Source organism: Idiotropiscis lumnitzeri, chromosome 11 (assembly GCF_059441095.1).
Source record: "Idiotropiscis lumnitzeri isolate Australia: NSW breed Sydney's pygmy pipehorse chromosome 11, RoL_Ilum_1.0, whole genome shotgun sequence".
NCBI lineage: Eukaryota > Metazoa > Chordata > Actinopteri > Syngnathiformes > Syngnathidae > Idiotropiscis > Idiotropiscis lumnitzeri.
In genome coordinates, this window is record NC_142401.1 from 10,698,181 (window position 1) to 10,720,396 (window position 22,216).

The window sequence follows — 22,216 nt, forward strand, 5'->3', positions numbered from 1 at the left end:
AACACTGTCGCTAACTCGCCGTCGGGAGTGTTGAAGCCACCAGGCGCCAACTTACGTTGCCACTCGCTCAGCCCCGCTCCACTTGAGTGTATTGACAATCAATTTATGATATCGAGATAATATACTCTGAATGGGTGATGCGAACAGTCAAGTTCGTTCTTTGAGAGGATCTCATTACATACAGAAATCCTAACATAAATCACTCACCGATATCAGTGTTTTCAAGTGACAAATAATTACAATAAAAAAATCTGAACTTGTCAGTCATAGAGGCAACGTAAGATGAATGCTTTCTGGCTTCAACCACAAGGCGGTCCATTCATCAATAACTCCGTGAACCAAACACAGACCACTGTAGCGTAGAAGAAGAACAACAAATCAACGAAGAAGAAGAGGACGAGGAAGAGGAAGAAGTGTCGTGGTTCTATCAGTCAATCATGGCTGCGCACCTATTACGGTGGCGAAATAGATTCTACGTTTTCTTATTGTTATGCCAAATCTGCGTCTCGGCTTTCTTAAACTTGGAAGAACTAAATGAGATGAAATATGAGATTCAAATTCTTCCCGATCCTGTCATGATGGGGCAGGTGAGTGAGGCCATTTACATGGAGGTAATTGTTAGCTAAAGCTACTTTTTTTTTTATAACGACGGTTGCTTATATTAAAATGAAGGAAATAGAAGCTTAACAAACACACAAGTCTTATTTCCTTGGATGTGCCTCTCTTGGTGTGGTATAAGTAATAAGTATTTTTGGATAACGTGCTTCTCTCGACGCAGCAGCCAATCGACAGCTGTCACAATAGAACTTCCAACAAACAGCACAATTAATTTGTAAATTAAATGTCACATGGGGCAATATTAACTTGTCTCACTGTTTCACCATAGACAAAGACTGATGAAGTCATGATGGTGTCCAGCAAGTACAAACAACTGTATGAGTGTCGACTTCCAGCCCAGGCAGTCCGGTTTCACCAGGACCCAGTGTCAGATCCTGACTCACAAGGGTACACGGGGCCGGATATCCCTGATCTACTCAGCCCCATGCGAGAGCCCCCCTGTCTAGTGTTGGTTGGTGCACATTGTCCTATAATGCTCAGGAAAAATCGTACTGCTTGTATATGTGGCTTTTTGCTTGTTAACAGGCTACTTCCTGGTTCATGGAGGTTGATGAACAGTTGGCCTGTGCCGTTTTAATTATGAGCAATTATTTGCGGTTGATGCTTTAGTGAGTCGAATGATGAGTCATCGTTCAATGGGCCGTGGCGCCACCCCCTTGAGAAAAGTTTGGAGAAACCATCCAGTCAAACATTCATTAGTTTTCTACATTGCTCGTTCTCATTAGGGTACTGGGTGAACTGGAGTCTATCCCAGCAGTCTTTTGGTGGGAGTGAGAGTCGTCCCCCTGGACTGAGGACCAGCCGATTGTGCGATATACTGAATGGACAAATGAAAATCCCACATAAATTCATTCACGTGGATTATTTAGAATCTTTCATCTAAACTGCAGTCCTATTTGCATACTCATAAAAATGCGCAGATAGAATAACAACGATACAATTTTCCCAACCTGACATATACCTTCCAGGAAGCTGGAGTAAGAGCTATCCCATCCAGGCATTCCACACACTGGTTACCTCATTAAAGACAACATTCATTCATAAACGTTCCTCTTGCGCGTTCTACTGCAATATCGCTTTTTAGCTTTTCATTGGCATCTCAAAACAAAGTGACAAAAACAAACATCAAGAGCAAGACAAGACACCAAATGGATCAGTACCATCATTTGTTTGATCAACCATGTTTGTGTTTGGCTCCTTCAATTTCAATGCATTGCGTACATTGAATAATTTGACTTATACTTGGAGCCTTATTGATAGAAAACAAATGCGTATATTAAGCAATTCAAATTTGTTTATCATTAAACATTTACTCTTTATTTTTATATCAGACTAAAGACTGGTGGACATATGAGTTCTGCCATGGTCAGCACATCAGACAGTACCACCTTGAAGGTAAGCGATAGATTTCTGAATTGTTTTCTCAAGGCTTTTTCTTAGAGTTCTCTTGCTTCTCAGACTCAGATATCAAAGGGGATGTTCTCTTCCTGGGCTACTACGAGTCTGAATTCGACTGGAGCAATGAAACCGCAAAGGTAATGATTATCCTTTGATGTATTTTCCTGAGTGATGAAACCACACAGCAGTGAAATGCTGTGTTTGTGCTACAGGCCTCAAAACAGCACAGACTGAAACGCTTCCACAGTCAGACTTACGTAAACGGCTCCAAATGTGACATCAATGGGAATCCCAGGGAGGCTGAAGTCCGGGTGAGACTTTTGAATTAACATTCAGCAGACAGTTAATTAGGTACACCAGCATAATTTCGTAAGATCCACAAACATGCATAGTTAGAGATGTTAATACAGAGCAGAAGTATAGAAACCAAAACAGTAAAAAGGAAAAAATACATGCTTTTTGTTGTTGATGATGCAGTGTAGTGCTACACCACTGCACACGCCAACCATGTCAATGAAGAGCATGTCACACAAAAAGTGGGCATACAATATTTTGTTTCAAAACTAAATAAATTTATCTTTTTTTTTTTTTTTTACCTGTGGCTCTAATTCGAAAACAAGCATTATTTAAGATGGATGAATTGTCATTACAATGTACTTAATGATAAGGGCAATGAGTGGTCATCATATGTGTGTTTTTCCTCCATCAGTTTGTATGCGAAGACGGTTCAGGTGACTACATCGCCAGAGTGGACGAGCCGCAATCATGCCGCTACGTGCTGACCATTCATACGAGCCGCACCTGCCAGCATCCCTTGCTGCGACCTCCGTCCACTGCCAAGCCCCATGGGATCGTATGTCAGCCGGCACTAAGCGCACAACAGTACATGGACTATGTCAAAGCTCAAGTCTGTAAGTTTCCAGTATTATACTTTTCAAAATCAACATAGTAATGCAGCATAGCGAAAGCGTCTTACTTTTACAATTCATTCCTCACTGAAGCACAAAGGGTCTTTAGTGTTGCTCAAAAAAATCACAATCAAAGATGATGCTCCAATGAAATGCTTTAGTTAAAAATTGCTTGTTTTATTTATTTGTTGCTATGCTGAATATTTTCTGAAATTATATTCTGTTTGAAAAGGCTGTAGTTCCATGTGCACTTCTTATGTTTCTTATCTTATTTTTAATTCCCAGCGGACACAAAGCGTAAAGTAGAGCAAATCTCAGAGGAGCTGAGGAGTCTCGATGAAATGTTGGCTGGTAACGACCCACCGGTGGAAGGAACTGCGGAAGAAACATCAACAGATCCCAGCGATGACCAAGATCAGTCAACCCAAAAAGGTCCATCTTGATTCATCCAAGAGCAAATGACCTGACTTGTATTGTTTTTTTGTTTTTGTTTTTTCTAATCTCTTTAAATTTGTCTGCTGTCCATTTATTAACAGATATTGTTGAAATGTCTGAGGATGCAGGGTCAGAAGACCTGGAGGATTCTCAGTTTTGGGAGGGAATTATAAAACCAGCAAGTTCAAAAACAAGCTCTTCTAATGAGGAGAGTGAGGTAAAAAAATATTTGTCACTTTTACATTATTTCTATCATAAATATATGCAATTATCTCATGTGCCCGGTAAAGCTCAAATACCTTCATACACTTATTATCTACAAATAGTTTGTCCCATTTTTCCTGTTCTGATAAATTTCCCGCAGTAGTTATTCTGTGGCAGCTCTGTTAGCTCATGATTAGGATGTCTGAGTATTGTGTGTTGTTCTGGAATAAAAAATAAAAAAAAACAACAAAAAAACATGAAATTTGCACTTATAACGCTTTAAAAAATCCTCCGTATACCCATTCTATTGCCTATGCTGCTCTTCTCATGAGTAATGTTCAATTCATGCTTTTTAAAGTAAATTTTGCACCGTGAAAGCGTTTTGGTGGACTTTTTTTTAACTGAAACCTGTCAGCCAATCAGAGAAGGGCATCACTGAGTAACACAGAGTGACTTTTAATAGGTGATGCGCTATGTTAAAATGTTCCCAAAAAAAGCGCCCCTCCCTCCCAAAAGTGTAATTTGTGCGCCATCATCCGATTTTCAAAATTCTTATTACTTTGTACTCAGGTTAACATTTTTGGTCAACTCTAGCCTTGTTGTTATTTTTCGGTTTTGAGGATCTGGGTTTGAATCTCCACTCTGGCTTTGCTGTGTAGATTTTCTTTTTCCTCTGGATGCTCCTGCTTCTTCCAGCACTCCAAAAACATGCATGTTCGTTTCACCGAAGACTAAATTTTCCTTAGGTGTTAATGTGAGCATGAATGTGACAAGTCCAGGGTTTGTTCATTTACTTTGGCCAAATGAGGACAAGCACAATTGAAAATGCATAAATGAACTTTAATACACCACTAGAGGGCGTAGCTTGACCGTACTCCTCTGACCTGGTTGTTCTCTTAGCAGGCAGATGATGATGGCTTGAACTCGATTACAGACAATGAAGTCATAGATGATGGAAATGAAGGTACATTTTATCTCACTGCTAGCACAATCTTGCAGCCGTTGATTTGATGTTTGTATTGAACTGCCTGGAGAAGCTGCACTGCTTACCAAAGCAAACGTGTTTTTTTCATATCAATTTGTGGAATGTGTTTTAGCTGAAAACTTCAACTTTAAAATCATCACTGACCCATCAGACCTGATGAAATTTGTCCAGCATCTCAAGGAGAGTAACAGGAAGGTTGGTGCTTTTATACACATGAGCACAGCATGCGCCTTAGCAGCGCGGTGTATTCCATTTTTGTGCGCCATTTGTTTCTTTGCAGAAAGCACAAAAGCAAGCAAAAGAGCAAGCGGGGGAAAGGGGATCCGTGAAGCGCAGCAAAGACGACGGAGAGGATGATGAAGATGAACGGCTGCTTCAGGAGTTTAAGGATGAGATGGCAGACGTCTCTGTGCCGGCTGATAAGGCTGATGAGATAAAGGAAACCATGCAAAAAGAGTTTGACAACATCATAAATGAGGTAATGAAATCTAACTGAAACAACACGTACACAGGATACTATTGGGTACTATTTGCATTCCAATTATTTTGCAAAAAAAAAGAAAAAATAGAAATGTGGAGCTAATAGGGCCCACTCGTCATCTCTGCTGAAACGTTATTTTCCGAAATTCATAACAATACGGACTCTTTTGAAATCATTAAGGCACTCAGGTCACCACAAAAAAAAGGATTGCCTGACTTTTTTTTGTAGGCACAGCAAGAATTGGAGACAGAAGGGTTGAAAGGGGAGTTTGACCGCACTCAGGCGACACAGGCACTGGAGACGACGCTCGATAAGCTCCTTGACCATTTGGAGGAGAAAGATGAGCAGGACATGGAACAACAAACTGCAGGAGCTCAAAGAGCCAATGACCCGACCCGGGGCAGCCCCAGCTTGGCTCCGAAGCAGCCTGGTAACATGACCTGGCATTGTCACATCACTCTTTCCCTGTCTCCATCATCGTCACCATCCTCCCATGTGCATGTCATGTGTGCTTGTAAGATTCCATCCCAGAATAGGCACACACATGGATTCAGAGATAATGAAGCCTCAAAAAGCTCACGCTAAGTGGGGTACACATACACACACTGCTTTTTTACATCTTTGCGACGGACACCACATATTGTGAGGCAAAAATCTGGATGCATGCAAAAATGCATTATTTAAAAAAAATTTTTTTTTTTTTTAGAAATGTAATTTTCACCAACATTTTTATTACGATTTTTATATTAACAAATAACATCTTGAGTAGATTTCCAACATTCGTACTCCAAAGGTTAATGCGCGTTTTGAAAACTAAAGGTATAATACACATTTTGAGATAGTTTTCCACTCAGGGAGAACAAAAAAAAATAAACACACTTAAACGTCACATTATTGTGCTCAAGATGACCAACACGACACCGCAATATCTCCACCCGAAACCTGATTGTCATCGTACCAAGACTGAGCTGTGGGTTAGCTGGCTGAAAAATGCATAAAATAGAAGTACCAAAGAAAAAAATAACAGACGCTGCGAGGTGAATCTTCAGCGTATCTTGTGACTACATTGTGATCGTATCCTGTCATTTTTATAGTGGAGGATAACTGGTAGGACAAGTTTGGTTTTTCTATTTTATGTTATGATCATAACTCTTGTGGTTTTTATAGGGGCAAATAACTGGTGGGACAGGTTTTGTTTTTCTGTTTTATATGTTTTGATCATAAATCTTGTCATTTTTATAGGGGCAAATTACTAGTCTGCCAAGTTTTGTTTTTCTATATGTATCCGGAGACGCCATAAGTGGCAGATTGCTTTCCAATTAGTAATCGAGTCATCATCGTGGAATCAGTGGCTCGAAAGAACTCAGTTGACTACACGAGGACGAGGATTTTGTGGCAAAACCGAACTCGGAACGGTTTATTTGGCCATTTTCTGAGCAGATTGTCGAGGAAAATCACTCAACATGTTCCTCACCTCAGGATATTAGCTCAGGCTTAACCTTTCGAGACATCCCGACAAGCAGTCCTTTTACTAACTTGAACCGTCCCGACATACCAATGTATGTGTGAACACCACTGTAGAGCTTTTTGTCAACGTGAGGATTCTTGTCTCTGACAGCCAGTTGTTTGTCCCTCTTTTGTCTCGTCACCCCAGACCAAGATGCTGATGACCATGTTAAGATCAAAATAACTAAGTATAAGACAGGCAGCAGCTCTGATGGGGAGCTCAAAGTACAGGAGTTGGGCAAAGGAGATCCTCAATGGCAGCACATAAAGGACGTGGTTAAAGAACAGCTAGAGAAAGCGGGACTGAAGGCCGAAGGTATGAAGGAGGAGTGCTCACATGCTCATAAACTTTATGGCTTCCCCCCCCCTCTTTTATGTCTAATCATGTTTTGCTTCTTTAACCTACTTTGGGCATCATAAAAGCGATTCAGTGATATGGCTTAGGTGTTTCTCCCTCTCTCTCTCTCTCTCTCTTTTTAAACCTTATAAATTACATATTGGGTGGGTGCTGTGTGAATTAGGTGACCGAAAATTGGTTGCATTGGTTGGACTTTAAACCAGGAAGCGTCATCCATGTGTGTGCTCTGTCCATTCTTCATCCTAAATTCATTCTAGATGTGTTGTGTTGCATATTGGGTGTTTTTGTTGAGGGAGGGCTTGAATTTAATAAGAGACACCCCTGCAACCTTCATCTTTTCTTCTCTAGGTAAAATCGAGGTGAAGATCTTGACACGAAGGAATGCAGACGAGACAGGTGATCAGTGGCTGACCGAAGAAGACACAAAGTCATTTCGAGAGCTCCTCATAAACCTGCTGGTAAAATATCACTCTATTGATTTTTTTTTTTTTCTTTCTTTGACAGGAGTAACCCTGAATGGACGCAGCTGTGCTTGTGTATTTTTTCACCCTTAGTTACTACCCTCAGGCTAATAATCATTTATGGAGAATGAAAGCAGTGACGCTTTGTTCTTTTTGTTTACAAGACTGGTGGCACAGAGGAAGTTCATAAAGAGCAAAAGCGACAGCAGGAGTTGGAGAACAACTACCGGTTTGTGTGGGGCGAGGGCAAAGAGGAGTCCCAGTCTTCCAGCAACTCCGACTCGGACGATGTGGATTTGTGAGCTGCTGCTGTACTTTGCTGGTGACCAGTGATGTGGGGAGACTCTGAAGCGCAGCCCTCAATTGTGAAAAAGGATTAATTTCATTGCTATTAAAGCCAGAAGGTGGCATGACCTCACGTGTTTGCACCTTCGGGGAAGCTGGTCTGGTGGGCACATAGGTTTATGTTGTATGACAGGATCACTGTCACTACTTGAATGAGTTTTGCATTTTCCTTTCTTTTCCTTGATGGTTGCAAAAAAAATAAATAATAGGAGATGGCCAATGCTAACCATTTTATAAATATTTTAGATAGTCGTGCTGCCTATTTTGCATGGTGGTCACTCATGTTGCCATTCACGGCGTTCCCCGGCGGTGTGCAATTCTACACCTCAGTGTTTATAAGAAGAGGCAATGGATGAAACTAGCGCTAAACACGAATACATTACTCATGCTGTGGCACTTTAGGTTTTTGGGACAAATGTCACCGAAGGGCTTCCTTTGGGTTCTCATATGTAAGAGATTGGGTTTGAGTTTTGATCTGTCAATAAGTTATTTAAATTCTCTTTCTCTACTGAAAACAAGGAAAGCTCAATCGCCCATGAAATATAATGTACCAAAAAATGTTTATCTGCATAGTCATCCAGGTCTTGGTAATTCACTTAAGTTGAATCGAGGCAACCGGACTATTCTTGATCGTTGGAAATGTCACGTTTAATCCAAAAGAAGCCTTTTTGATAAAAAGTCAAATGTCTTTGACATTGAAAGACAGTGTCCGGTAGCCTTGATTCAACTTTTGCAGAGTACAAAAAACGTTTTTTTCTACCCATTATTTTAGGTGTATTTAAAGGGCTGAATTTGTGGACTTGTATATAATTATGGTCTTGTGTATAATTATGGCTCGACCTGTATATAGTTTTTGAGTAATTTTGTTGTGTTAGCACAAATCCTCATGGTTGCTTCGAATTGAGTAATGAGTGCAATCTTGATGCAGGTCAGTGTCTTACAATAGGAGTAATTTATAGACTGACTTCCTCCTCCCTGAGAGAAGAGTGGGAAGGTGTGTATATTTTGGTAGCATTCATGGATCTCCATCGCACCTCTTGGCTAAAGGGACAGAAGATGAAAACATTGGGTCCACCTGAACTGCTTTGTATGAACGTCTTCTAAATAAAAGTAACACAGAGGTCTGGTTGACTTAACTCAACTTTTATGTTGCATTCTTTTTGTCAGATTTTTTTTTTGTTGTTTTGTTTTTTTATTTGACAAGCACATGGAGATGGATTTCTTTACATTTAATGTTGAAGAGATGTACTGGTCAAAATTACTTTTCTAGCAGTTTATTTTTTTAGACCAATCAGAGGGGTAAAATACAGATTCTGAGGTAGATTTATGTAATCACCCTTTAAATTTACAGGCGTGATTACGCCTTGTAAAGCTTTTGCACCTATAGTGGACCGTATTGCAAAAGCCTTTGGCTTTTCAGTCAGCTAATTCTAAAATCTGGACCATGTACGAAGAACATGGGAATGCTGCTTAAGGTAAGCACACTGGTAGAATAAGGACGACATTAAAGCGTTGAGACTGAAAACTAGAAATATTACCGGTATGTTTTGAGAACAGAATGCACAGTAAAACAAAATAACAAATAGGAGGAAACTCGAATCAACGTCTGTGATGGAACAATTAAGAACAAACCAAGTACATCGGTGCTGCCAATACATACAAAGCTTTCTGTTCACATTCTACATGAGGGTGCGTTACGGCGGGTGTGTCGGAGTTGGCATCTTATTTATTTTTTAGAAAATTTTGCATTTTCCTTTCAAAGTGTCCTAATCATGTCAAAATTGTCAAATAAATCCCGATGATGTTTTTGTTTTTTAGTAATTTGAGTAACTCGTTACTCTACAAGGACTGTAATATTGAAAAGGAACTTATTTCCGTTCGTATTGAAATCTTTAAATGGCCTCGCCCCGGTGTATTTCTCCGAGCTCCTCCACTCCTACGCACGTGCCCGCTGCCTCAGGTCTGCGGACCAAATGCTGCTGGAGGTGCAGAGGATTAAGCTCAGCCTCAGGGGGGCCTTTTTCTGATGCGTGCAGGTGTCGTGCCAAAGTACTTACCCCCTGCCAAAATCTGTATCCCCTGTCGCGGGAGCGCGCACGCATTGACTGAAGGCGGCGCGAGTTTGCATTAAATGTAAGTCAAGCCCGCTCTCTGTCCACTTTTAAAACTCGTTTGAAGACACATTTTTAGTCTTTGGCTTTGGACTCAACATGCGATTGTCGATGTTCTGCTGGTATCTACTGTATATGTGTTTATGTCTTTTAATGTGTGTTCTAATTTACTGGTAATTTATATTATATCATATGGAAAGCGCTTTGTTACACCTCCAGCTGCTGTGAAATGTGTTATATAAATAAATTTTGAATGAATTGCACAGTCATTATAACCCAACCCATACAATTTAATTCTGTACGTAGAAAAATTTTTTAAAAAAAATTCTCTTTCGGTGTTAAAAGTACCTGGTTTTTGATAACTCCTCGATGTACCTGAATGTTGCCAAAACAAGTCAAGATTCTTCCCAACTCTGCTGCCTACCATGAGCAGCTTTTTATTTGTAAATGTAGCCATTAACTACCTGTTTGAATCAGCCGGTTTGACATCAAATTGGCATTAAATTTTGGGTGGCTTGTGATTTGAAGTGGAAGTATGTCTACAATATGGCCCCTGATCTTGGTGAGAGTCCGAAAGTATAGTCACAAAGTTAATGGAACCATTCGTGGATAAGGGCAGGACTGTTCTTCTTCTTTTTTTTTGTTTGTTTGTTTGTTTTGTTTTTTACATCTGTCACTTGGACGACTGCTTAGCCAGGAAAAGGCTCCAAATGCTGCTGTTGAGGAAAAAGTGCTTTGTCAAACCCACGACCTCTGCACTGTGAGGCCATTGTGCTAACCAGTCGACCACTGTGGCGCCTTACTTTTCTTTGATGTCATATAAACGGAAATTGTTAAAAGTAAAACATCTAAGAATTGGTATTCTTTATAACATCAAAGACCTCATAGAAAAGGAATGAGATTACATGATACTGTTCATTATTACCGCCATGCCGGATCTATTGCTTGGAGATATGGGGAAATACATCTAAAACAAATAGACAAACTTTAAAAAAAAAAAAAAAAGACCGATATGAATTAGCAACCATTCATGTTATCTAGAACCAACCCATCCTTTATTTATCAAATTAAATTTCTCGACTTAGTCGAATTTAAAACAGCACAAATAATGTACAAATCATACTGTAATATCTGTTATTTTTTTTGTTGACGTGAAGGCGGGGTGAGTCGAGTCGTGGGTGACGTCATTGAGAGGTGACGAGTCAGGTTAGGGAAGTTATGATAAAAAAAAAAAAAAAAAGAAAAAAAAAAAGAGAAGTTATGATTGAGAAGGCGTGACTCAATTGTTGTGTTTAAAAGAAGGTAGAAACATGTTACAAAATTATATAAATCACGTAGAAATATGAATGGCATATGTACATATTTAGTTAGCACGTGAACCTGGTACAGAAGTATATTTTTCTACTATGACATCATTTTTTTTAATTAAAAAAAAAGCTACCAGTGTAATATTTGATATGTGAGCTTCCTTACACCCTTTGAACATGTAAACCGAGTTGATCTATGACATCTGCTGATTTGCTTTCTCTTTCTATCGTCAATTTTTTTGTTTTTATCTTATATGTTCAATAAATCAATCAATCAAGCCGAGATACTATGTTGTAATACTATGTTGTTGGTAGTCATTTTGTTCTTCTGTATGTTACAAAAACACAATACACGATAATGTAATGCATGTCTAAGAAGTCTAAGGGAAGATGAACATAACGGAAACGCGCGGGCACGATGCGCGTGGACCGATAGACCAGCCGTGAATCGATGCAATTCAGGGATAAAAATCAATATATGTCAGCTTTTATGTCTGCAGCGATAAACTTTAATTATATTTTTTAAGTTGGTTAGTTTTTAAAACGTTATTTGCTACGGGATGACGTCAAAACGGAAGAAGACGCCAATATGGTACTGAGGGGACGGGTCTCAGTGACGTCACGCACGAAGGGGAAAATATTTTACCTCACCACTTCTAGTTTTAAGTGGGCAAGCTAAGTGTGGCTTTATCTTGTTTCCACTCGGTTTACTTTGACAGCCGACCGTTACCATAGAATTACAGAGAGCTGGGGCGCTCGACTAACATCTACTCTTCCAGACTGCCTCGTTTGGGTGAATTTCTGTCGGGTTAAATGCTAGCCCGTTAGCTAACAACCGACTGTTTCGCTTTAGTGCAAAGTGTTAGGTTGTCCGCGTGATCCCGTTAAGTCTCCCCGTGTTATTTTTTTGGGGCGATAATTCGCTCGTACCCCTTCCTCTCCTGGTTACTGTCTAGTGACATTTTTAACGTGGTTCGCTAAGCGATTAAATAACCACTCCTGCAACCTGTGATGTAATAAATTTTCGGTTTTCCGCTTGGTCGGTATTTTACGTGGTTGAGAAGGAAACGGCTGCTATGGTGTCTATGTACGTGCGCCTAGTAAGTACAATAAACCACTCCTTTTATAACTGGGAGTTGACAAACCCTCTCTGACGCCGGTGTATCAGTTGTTCAAGGCCTTCTCTTGAGTGTGTGATTTCCCCCCCCCCTCAGGCTCTTGGCTGACGGCGACACACACGGCCCAGAATGAAGTTCTCGGCGTCCATAATATTCTGTATGGGTTTCGTGGCTGGATTCTTCATGACATTCCTGTTTCTGCAGCATGTAGGCATGGATAATAATATATCTGTGCAGCCAATCCACAAATTGGTTGAACACCTCGCCCACCAGCACCATGAAGAAGAAGAGGAAGAAGACAGCAGGTGGCGGAAGGATAAATCTGCCCTCTTCAATCTCAAACACCCTCATCATTCAGGTAAATGTGCATCCACACAGCAACAGTAAGCCAAGGCGGTTAGAGTATCCAAAAATTGCTGTAGGAAAGGCATCTCACTTCATTTTTACTTTGTCAAACTATCCACTCCTAAAATTTTGAGCGTGTGTATTCTAAACCTGTCGGTAAATACTTTACCTGCATGTCATAACTGTAAAAGAAAAAGCATTATTAGAATAAAGATAATTAAAATATAATTAAATAGAAAGTAATTCCAATGGATTTTTGTTCCCGGAGATGAATACTTTCATTGTTTGAACTTTGGACTGTTGTTACTCTACAGGTCTTTCAAACATTAAAGGCAAAGTCTGCATAAAATACAATTAACTGTTCATCACTTCTCACACATTTGAACTGCAATAAAAACCATTGTTCAAATAAGTAGAACATAATTCTTGGCATTCTTGCTCCCGGAGGAGAGTTTGATTTTGATACATTTGAATTGTCAAGCGCAACATCTAACAAAAAAAACCCCTGCTTGACAAGTTCGACTTCGAACGAAACCACCACAGATTGCAGACTCAGACAAACACATAATGATAGAAATATACTAAAGGATGCAAACAACTCGTACAGGGACAGCTTCGGTGCTGCAACAATGGCTTGACACCAGTCAAAAATTGATTACTGTTAGTTTCGGGGTAGAGTCTTTCTTGGCCAAGACATTGAACCCTTAAACGTCTTACAGGTTGCCGATGTAAACGAGATACCATTAACAATTACCTTAATTGGTTAAACAGAATAAATTAGAAGTTCGTGTGTGACTGTCTCTCGGGTGAATGAAAACAAATTGATTGACCAAGCACCAATAAATAGAAAAAAAGTAGCAGAATATAGCTCAATAGAATTGAGTAGAAGTAGCACTCCTTCTCAACTCCAGTAAAAATTATGTGGCATTAAAAAATATTCTCACAAATCAAATTTATCGCCAAATTTACTCAAGTAATTTCAAGGGAGTAAATTATTTTTTTTACTCACCTCAAGCGGTAACTTTAAAAGCTATTTTCTACTTTTTCAGTCTTTCCCAACTTTACATTTAACCAAGGCACATGTAGTAAAGTGGTAGCTTTTAATTTAAAATCCCAATTCATTTTGTGACCCAGCTCGTAGGGTTGAACAGTCTATCGGTGGTACGGATCAAGGCACTCCTAGAATAACTCGGACAAATTTGGTCCACTAATCTTCTTTGTCGTATCCGCAGATTCATCCCTGCTTCAAAGCACTACGTCTACAATTTGATTGTATAAGTGTTCAAGTTCTCGGGGTTAGGGCTTACATGTCACTGTGTCTTTTGTCAGTTTAACCGCCTTTCCGAGAAGACATATTTGAATTTTGGTCATCTTAATCTTAATATGGCAAAAAAAATATATATATATACCAAGACAATGAGGAAATAAAAAGCATTTGTTAGTTTTGAATAGTAATGTTTTGGTTTCAACTTTATTTGGCTTAACAGTATCACATGAGGGACTATTGTGAATTTCACAAAATGATGTTCTTTGGTTTTTCAGATGAGGATAGCCGAATGGCAGATGAACTGTACAAAGCAGTACGTGTTCTTTGCTGGGTGATGACTTCACCCGTCAACCTGAAGACGAAGGCTCGCCATGTGAAAAACACATGGAGTCGGCACTGCAACGTTATAGTCTTTGTGAGCTCTGTAAGCGATCCCGACTTCCCGGCTGTGGGTATGGAGACATCGGAGGGTCGTGACCAGCTTTACTGGAAAACCATCCGGGCCTTACATTACGTCCACGAGCATTACATCAATGAAGCCGACTGGTTCCTCAAAGCAGATGACGACACTTATGTCATAGTGGACAACCTTCGGTGGGTGCTTGCCAACCGCACCGCGGACGAGCCTATTTATTTTGGTCGAAGATTCAAGCCCTACATCAAGCAGGGCTACATGAGCGGCGGTGCGGGCTACGTGCTGAGCAAAGAAGCACTGCGACGCTTTGTAAAAGGATTTCAAAACAAAGTGTGCACTCACACCAGTTCGGTGGAGGACCTTGAATTGGGCAAGTGCATGGAGAAAGTTGGGGTGCAGGCGATAGACTCCAGAGACACTTTCCAACGGGAGACATTTCATCCTTTCATCCCCGAGCAACACCTCACTGCGGAGTTTCCGAAGAGCTTCTGGTATCGGAGCTATTGCTACTACCCCGTGTCAATGGCAAGTAAAGGATTTTTTTTTCCCTACATAATTTCTTGGCAGGGGTCACCTGACCCTTGTCGTTGATTTGACAGAATAAGTCCAATCCGATGTCCTACAGTTAGAATGTTCACGTTTGTTTCCCTCAGCCCATTGAACAGGAGAGTCGTTTTCAGATAGGTGCTTGCAGTCATGAAATCCAATGTACACCAAGTACAAATAAAATCAAAGTCTGTTCTATTGTGTCAATACTATTTCCAAAGTCTTACTTAGACTTCTTAGCCCAGTGGGGTTTATGCCAAGGTCAGTGCAGGAGTCCCGGCAAAAAAAAAAAAAATCTTATCCACCAGTGTGTCACACATTCGCCATAATGTTAGTGTTACATTTTTATCAACACTTTTTCCGATAGTCAATGTGACGGCATGTACTTGAAGGCAAATGAAACAGTTCATGTTTCAGCGATCTAAAGGCACTATTGTCAAGCATTGATGAGTGCCTGTCCTTTTTTTTTTTTCTTATTATTACACGGCTTCTGTAGTGTTAGCCTGTTGGTAGTTGTGAACAGTTGGCAAATGCGGCAGCCCTGAGCGTGGTACATTAAAAAATGCGAGACGGCAGGGAAAGCTTTGGAGCATCTGAATAATCAACACAAAGAGTTGATTATTATCAATTATTATTTTTAATGCCGTCAAGCGATTACATTTTATTTAATTAATTAATCGCAAACAATTCCGTAATTAATTACGATTAATTTTCAACGACTGTTTTTTTTTTTCGTGAAGCTTGTAACAGATATTTACTTGAATAATATCTTGGAATTAATGCAAAATCACCAAATATAAAGTTATATTTTAATTTGGTCTAATAGCTTTATTTGATCCTTGAATAGTTCTACCCACAGTCACTCCACTCCAGCAATGTTGGTTTGCAAGGCCCAGTGATAATTTGGACAGGGTGTTTTGTTCTGACCTGATGTGCTAAATGTGTAGAGCTAATATGGTACAATATTTGAATTTGGCTTTGCAAAGTCTGTATATTATTTTTTTAAGTAAATAAAACTGAGTTATAATATTTAACTGCATTAAAAAAAAATAAAAATAGATCTCGAGAGTTGACGCTTTAATTTTGACAGCCCTAATTATTATTATGTTGTTTTATTTCTTCGTCTTCCACTAACTAGCTCAATGTTTTGTGTGCAAAATCTCGCTGTCGCAAATCAATCAGTAGCATCTTTATTGGCCATGTGAGGTGAAAATGAGCAAAGTTCATTTAGTTCTTGAGAAAGAGCTTCAATTTTAATTTTTTTTCCCGCTTTCATCACTTCCTGTTCTTATCCACTGATTGGCTAGCAGACAGCCAATCACAATGCTCGACCCGATTAAAGCTGTTGAATTGGCCAAACACGCCAGGATGAAAAAAAAAACAAGACAATGTTTGTATTGCTAAATTAGCCAGGCCCTAGGTTATGAGTTTATACTGAAATGAAGTGTCGTTATGGATTAATTTGTGATATTTCGGGTGTGGCTTGAATGGCCTTGTAAATAATATCGAGATATATGGACTGAAAGAGCCAGGTTGAGATCGGTCCTTAAATGAAACCTGGCTGTAAATGTAACTCCAGTAACCGAGATTTCTCCAAGTAGATTCATTGTGCTGATTGATCGAATAGCTGTGGTACCATAATTTACTGCTAAGAATACGAGCGGAAGTTAAGATTGCTTTGGACTGTCTGTGGTGTAACCACACGATTGTAATTGTTCCTCCCCCAGGGCCCAAACTGCTGCTCTGACCTGTCTGTGTCCTTCCACTACGTGCAAGACAGCAAGATGTATTTGTTGGAGTACTACGCCTATCATCTGCGTGCCTTTGGCTACAAATACCGGTACCAGCCTCCGACCCCGCTTGGCTACACCTACCCGCAGTCTAACGCCAAGGATACCGCTACTGTTGACGTTGCAGAAAAAAAGAACAAAGATGATTCTCAGGAAAAGGAACAAAAAAAAGGTGAAAATAATGACAAGAAACTAGATGATTACCTGCCTCCAGCTGTCAAACAAAGGTCGGACATTGTGGGTGAGCAAAACAAACAATGAAGAATCCGTTGGCTCATATTTCACGACACATGGAGAAAATAACTTAAAATGTGAGAGTAGTCTTGGACATCAGCTTCACCATGAACGTTTTTCTAGTATGACCCGCAGTCTTTTTGAAATGTAAAAATGACCTTTTCTATCCATGTGTACCAGCTCGAGTTGTGCCATTTTTCAAAACATTTCTTAAGATAACAAACACGGTCTTCCTTAGATTTGTTATCGTCGCTGCTACACGCCTTGAACTAATCAAACAACTGTTGCGTCAACTGCGGCAAGTGAGTAAATGACCATCTATTGTTCCACACTTCATCATGACCGTGACTCTATTCACCTCTCAGTGTTCTGTTCGGGGGATGGGCGCTTGGATACATTTTCTTGAGCAAAGAATCGGTCTTAACAACCCTTATATACTAAGCTGACTGCCTTACGAGCAGAGAATACAAAGCGTGAGGGGAAATTGAATGAAAGATAGCAAAGCTAAAATTACACATTTTAAACGCAAAGACCAAAAGTAGCAAAGATGGAACTAATGACTAATTTTAGACTGAAGATGAAAGCTGCGCAGACCAACAACTGAGAATGGAAGCCCAATTTATACTAGGGGTCACCAACAAGTTTCCTGCAGGCACCAAGAGTGAGCAACCCACGAGGCTGTTGTAAAAAAGAGCACACCATTGATTGGGAAATTGGGATTTTCTTGGAATGTTGTAGAAGTAGAAGGGCGGATGAGTAAATGGATGTGTCAAGAGTGCCATACCACATGGAATGATGGATATCAATACAATACAACTTTATTTATATAGCGCATTTCACACCAGCTAGAGCTGTAACGAAGCACTTTAAATATTGTGTAAAATAGATTATCTGAAAATTAGAAAACCATTTTAAAACACATACGCAGTAGATACCAGAAAAACAGCAGAACAGCAACAGTCTCACGTTGAGTCGAATGCCAAAGAATAAAAATGTTCAATGCAAGGTCACTCCATAGGACCGGCAATATGGCTTTGCAAAGGCGCAATCCCGTCTGAGGCGCCGCTTAATCCTCGGCATTTCCCGTAAAATTTGGTCCGCGAACCTGAGGCAGCGAGTAGGTGCGTAGAGGTGGAGGATCTCAGAAAGGTACAATGGGGAGAGGCCATTTAAAGATTTGAAGACAAACAAGTATCTTAAAATGAACTATAAACTGCACTGGGAAGCTAAGATTGGGGTTATGTGCTCCCTCTTCCGAGCTCCAGTTAAAAGGCGAGCAGCAGCATTTTGGATTAGTTGGAGACACTTGAGGGATCACTGGCTGACTCCAAAATAAACTCCATTACAATAATCTAGCAGAGATGTTGCAAAGGCATGGTTTACTGCTGCTGATAAAGAAATTGCTTCGCCTTTCCCACCTGCCTTTAAAATCACTGTTGGCGAGACTGTTGGCTTTTGATATGATTCCATGGGTCCAAGGTCAGCAGGGTTGACAGTAGAAAGGCCATTGGGACCAAACACCTTAACTTCTGTCTTCTTTTTGTTGAAATAAAAGAAATTAAGTGACATCCAGGCTTTGATTTCCTCTAGACAGGATAAAGGTGGTATCAAGAAGAGAGCTCTTTTGCTCAACGGTACATTTGTCATCCACAAAGCAATGAAAGGAAATACCTTGTTTTCATAAGATGCAACAACGAAAAGAGCAAGGGCCCCAAAACAGAACCCTGTGCAACACCATGCAACAGGGGGGGGCAACCTAGGGGGAAAAAAAATAATCACACCAAATAGGATCCAAACCACTTTCGAGTGCTACCACTAATGCCCGCCTCATGCTGTAAACGAGCTAGAAGAATACTGTGGTCCACTGTGTCGAACGCTGCAAGACACACGCAGTCTCCAGTGTCATTTGCCAGGATGGTCTGATTAAAAACTCATAGCACGGCTGACTACCTTCGATGCATCTTCTTGAAAGCTCTTCATCCAAGAAAGATTTTGAACCACTTTTTTTCCAGAATTTTAGTGATAAAATATTCTAGAAATGGGTCTATAATTCGACCGCACATCTTGATCTAGGCCAGGTTTCTTAAGCAGGGGTTGCGCCACAGCATGTTTAAAATGTTGGGGGACTCCACCAGATGACAGACAGCACACAGAAATATTAAAATCCCCCATCAACAGGATGTGATCATATTTCAAGATTTGAAAAGTCATTCAAAAACGTAAAGCAGAGGAAATCGTGAATAAATAGCTCCCTCAGAAAAAACTTTTTGTTGGTCATCGAACGAGCTTTTAACAACGCTATCCTTGAGGCAGTTGCAGGTGTGCGTAGCTTCTCAGATCAGCTAGCTCTGGGAAATTCTCTCAGAAGCCGACGCATGGACGGCAGCGCAGCCGAAGCTCCCCTGGACAGCCGGCGACTGGTAGCAAGCAGGAGTCAACGCGCTCTCGAACGCGACACAACGGAGTACATCCATGCGTTCGGGAACAAGCAGGACGAGGAGTGTTTTAACTCCCTTTTTAGCTTCGTCTATCGGCCACCGCCCTTCTGCCATGATGGGAGCCTATTAACCCGAAAGACGTCCGCTGGCATGTCACCAGGCAACGTCTTTCCCCAACCATGAACACACCCAAATCTCCAACGCCGCAACGTTGGTCCAGCAAATACTGGCAACCATACACCAGCCGACGCACAAGTCACCAAAATATAGGAGAAAAAAGCTGAACGAGGGTCGCCGAAACCAGGTCCTCACTAAGTACAATGTACTTACGAAGAATTATTAAACTATGAAAAACATTGCTATGAGTCAATGTAATAAATGCACTATATTCATATATTTGTTTTAATATAGCTTGCACTATATATTTACGGAATACGGTAGCTATCGTGGAGATTAGGATACGCTTTGTTATAATGATACATGATGCACACACTTAAACATTGCTTTGCATATTTACTCAGGAACTGCATATTAAATAGTAAATTAATTTGATGGAATGCAATAAATGATCTTATTGCCGTCACCAATAAGATGTACGTGTTAAAATAGATGACAGCGTTGCGACATGTGAAGATGATCGTATCAATATATGTTAAAATGATGTGTAGAAGGGTTATTTTAAAAGCTTTTCCAGGATATGTTTATTAATTAGCTGCAATGGGTGACATTCATGTCTCAACACGTCCAAGAGCAAAAGTGGAACTGCACAGCTGTGAAGTATTGCCGAATGACCTGTCCTGACATGAACAACTCCGATGAAATAAAGTTACCTAGTAACAGCTGCGAGAGCTGTGATCAGGTAATGTTGTCCAATAACAGCTTAGAGGACTCTTAATTATCCGCTTCGTAATGCACAATAGCTCGTGAGTAACGGGAGAAGCACGCGAGTCTCACGTCAGGTGGATTTTGCGGACAAAACACGAACTGCTAGGAGCCTATAAAGGGAAATGCCTTCAAACTTCGGGGCTCTTTCGACTGCCCCTGTCCAAAGGAAACTGGACTGGATCTGCTCGTGCTCTGACGCAACGGACTTCTTTTTGGATGTGCAAAACCGCATACTTCAAAAAGGGAACTGAGTCTTCTGCTTTTGGACTTAACCTCATTATGAAAAAAAGAAAAGAAAAATTAAGACAGATTTCTCGTTACGACTAGAGAGCCTGTCGAATCGTCATTTATCGTTTGCAATTTTTTGTGTAATAATTAGGCTTTGTGTAATTCAAGAACTGTTGCACCTAAAATAAATGATCTAAAAAAGTGTTTTATACCCTTTTTACATATGTATGTTGCAACAGTTTTAATTGTTTAATTGTTTTAATTAAATTTTTTTTTTTTTTTTTTTACAACTGTACGCGTTGTACAATTTCAATCTATGGTAAATCCAATGTTATCTTAAAAGTGGTTTTGAGCTTTGGCTTAAAGAACACCACAGACCAATTCAGATTTTATCATGATTCAGGTTGATGTAATTTACTATTTTGGCCTTTTGATCTGTTATTGTTTTCTATGTTTTTTCAGATGTAATCAATTCTATTCATTTTGGGTTAATTTGAATCAGCAATTAAACAATTATAATTATTTTCATCGACAATTTTGCTTCCTTGATTATTGAGCAATTGTGTTGCATTTTATGTTGATAGATGATAAATTTCCTTAAAAGGATCATATTAAATTAATTTTGGGATTACCTCTGATTGTGAACATCCTTTTGGTGCAAAAACAAAAATCTTAATTTAGGCCATACTGACTTTGCTGAAGCTGGTTCAATGACAACGAAAAAGAAAAATGATCAATAATTAATTAGCAGTATTACTGCAACCGCAAGTTGAATAGTGCCTTCTGAGATCTGCCAAGCTTCCCTCAAGACCACACAATCTTGCACATCATCTCAACGTCTGTTTGTCTGATCAGACGAAGAAAACGCAACGTTCTCGCTCGACTGCACACTTTCAGGATGTTGTTGATCCGTCTCCGGAGGTTAAACAAAGCTTTCCACTGGTGCATTCTTCGAAAGAAAGGCCATGTCAAACACTTTGGCTTGCACAACTTGTGGAAAAAGGACTAACTTGGACTAAGCATGCGTCACATCGCCGATGTTTGTAGCATTTGTCGGCCGCACACGCAAATTTACGCTGTAACTTCTCCTTGAGGGTTGTGATCATTTAATTCAAGCCGTCACTTTGACTTCACTTGGCGAGCATTTCAATAAGGAGGACGTCCTTCTGCAATGTAAAATGTGGTTGAAAACCTTTTTTTTTTGGTCACTTGTGCAATGTCGACTGTCAGACCGACGCTCAGTTTTTAAACACAGTGATGTGGCGATCCTGTTTCTGAAATTAAAAGGATCCCCTGAATGTTCTCTAGCCACCAATTTAGCTATTTTTCTCACTGAGACGTGTGCGGGTATGCCTTTATTCGCTGTGTCATTTGGTAAAAAAAAACCAACAGTTATTCACTTTAGATTTCTGTGCATGGAGAGAGCTAAACCATTTTTTGTACATGGTTCTGTGTTCATCTTACGAGGACGCAACATTTGTAAAGAAAAAGTCACTTGGCATGTTTATTTTTGCTAAAGCAAACGTAAAGACTGATAAGAACATGAACAGCCAATTGGAGACAGCGGTTAGGGAGTTTATTTACACGTAGGACCGCAGGTGTGCAGCTCGTTTGCGTTTCACTCATCAGCATCCTGCGTCTTCGTGGTCGATATAATTTGTCTTATCACTTTCCAAATAATATTTCTGAAGTATCTGCACCTTCCCTAGCCTGTTTGACACACATACAACCATTTCATATTTTTTCAATCAAAATGTATTTTATTTTCATGACAATCTAGTATGTTTGTTTATTTATGATATTGTTTTGAACTGAGTTTTTTTTTTACGTGAG

The 22,216-nt window shown here is 40.0% G+C and overlaps 2 protein-coding genes across 5 annotated transcripts; both read left to right on the forward strand.

Moving 5' to 3' along the window:
- The first annotated feature begins 377 nt into the window (after nucleotides 1-377).
- On the forward strand, nucleotides 378-8,840 carry os9 (OS9 endoplasmic reticulum lectin). Of its 3 annotated transcripts, none has more exons than XM_088309727.1 (15): nucleotides 378-587; nucleotides 887-1,069; nucleotides 1,950-2,013; nucleotides 2,077-2,153; nucleotides 2,229-2,327; nucleotides 2,726-2,927; nucleotides 3,210-3,356; nucleotides 3,461-3,576; nucleotides 4,464-4,527; nucleotides 4,661-4,743; nucleotides 4,829-5,026; nucleotides 5,258-5,459; nucleotides 6,684-6,851; nucleotides 7,242-7,351; nucleotides 7,519-8,840. In XM_088309727.1, the coding sequence occupies exons 1-15, from the start codon at nucleotides 438-440 to the stop codon at nucleotides 7,654-7,656; spliced, it is 2,001 nt and encodes a 666-aa protein (XP_088165853.1). In that variant the 5' UTR covers nucleotides 378-437; the 3' UTR covers nucleotides 7,657-8,840. The 3 variants fall into 3 exon arrangements, with proteins under 3 accessions (XP_088165853.1, XP_088165854.1, XP_088165855.1); XM_088309728.1 differs by having other exon boundaries at nucleotides 4,467-4,527; XM_088309729.1 differs by lacking the exon at nucleotides 6,684-6,851.
- A 2,878-nt stretch (nucleotides 8,841-11,718) lies between these two features.
- c1galt1lb (core 1 synthase, glycoprotein-N-acetylgalactosamine 3-beta-galactosyltransferase 1, like b) lies at nucleotides 11,719-20,918 on the forward strand. Of its 2 annotated transcripts, none has more exons than XM_088309572.1 (4): nucleotides 11,719-12,217; nucleotides 12,332-12,593; nucleotides 14,123-14,787; nucleotides 16,536-20,918. In XM_088309572.1, the coding sequence occupies exons 2-4, from the start codon at nucleotides 12,365-12,367 to the stop codon at nucleotides 16,857-16,859; spliced, it is 1,218 nt and encodes a 405-aa protein (XP_088165698.1). In that variant the 5' UTR covers nucleotides 11,719-12,217; nucleotides 12,332-12,364; the 3' UTR covers nucleotides 16,860-20,918. The 2 variants fall into 2 exon arrangements, with proteins under 2 accessions (XP_088165698.1, XP_088165700.1); XM_088309574.1 differs by having other exon boundaries at nucleotides 11,719-12,204.
- Nucleotides 20,919-22,216: the final 1,298 nt, after the last annotated feature.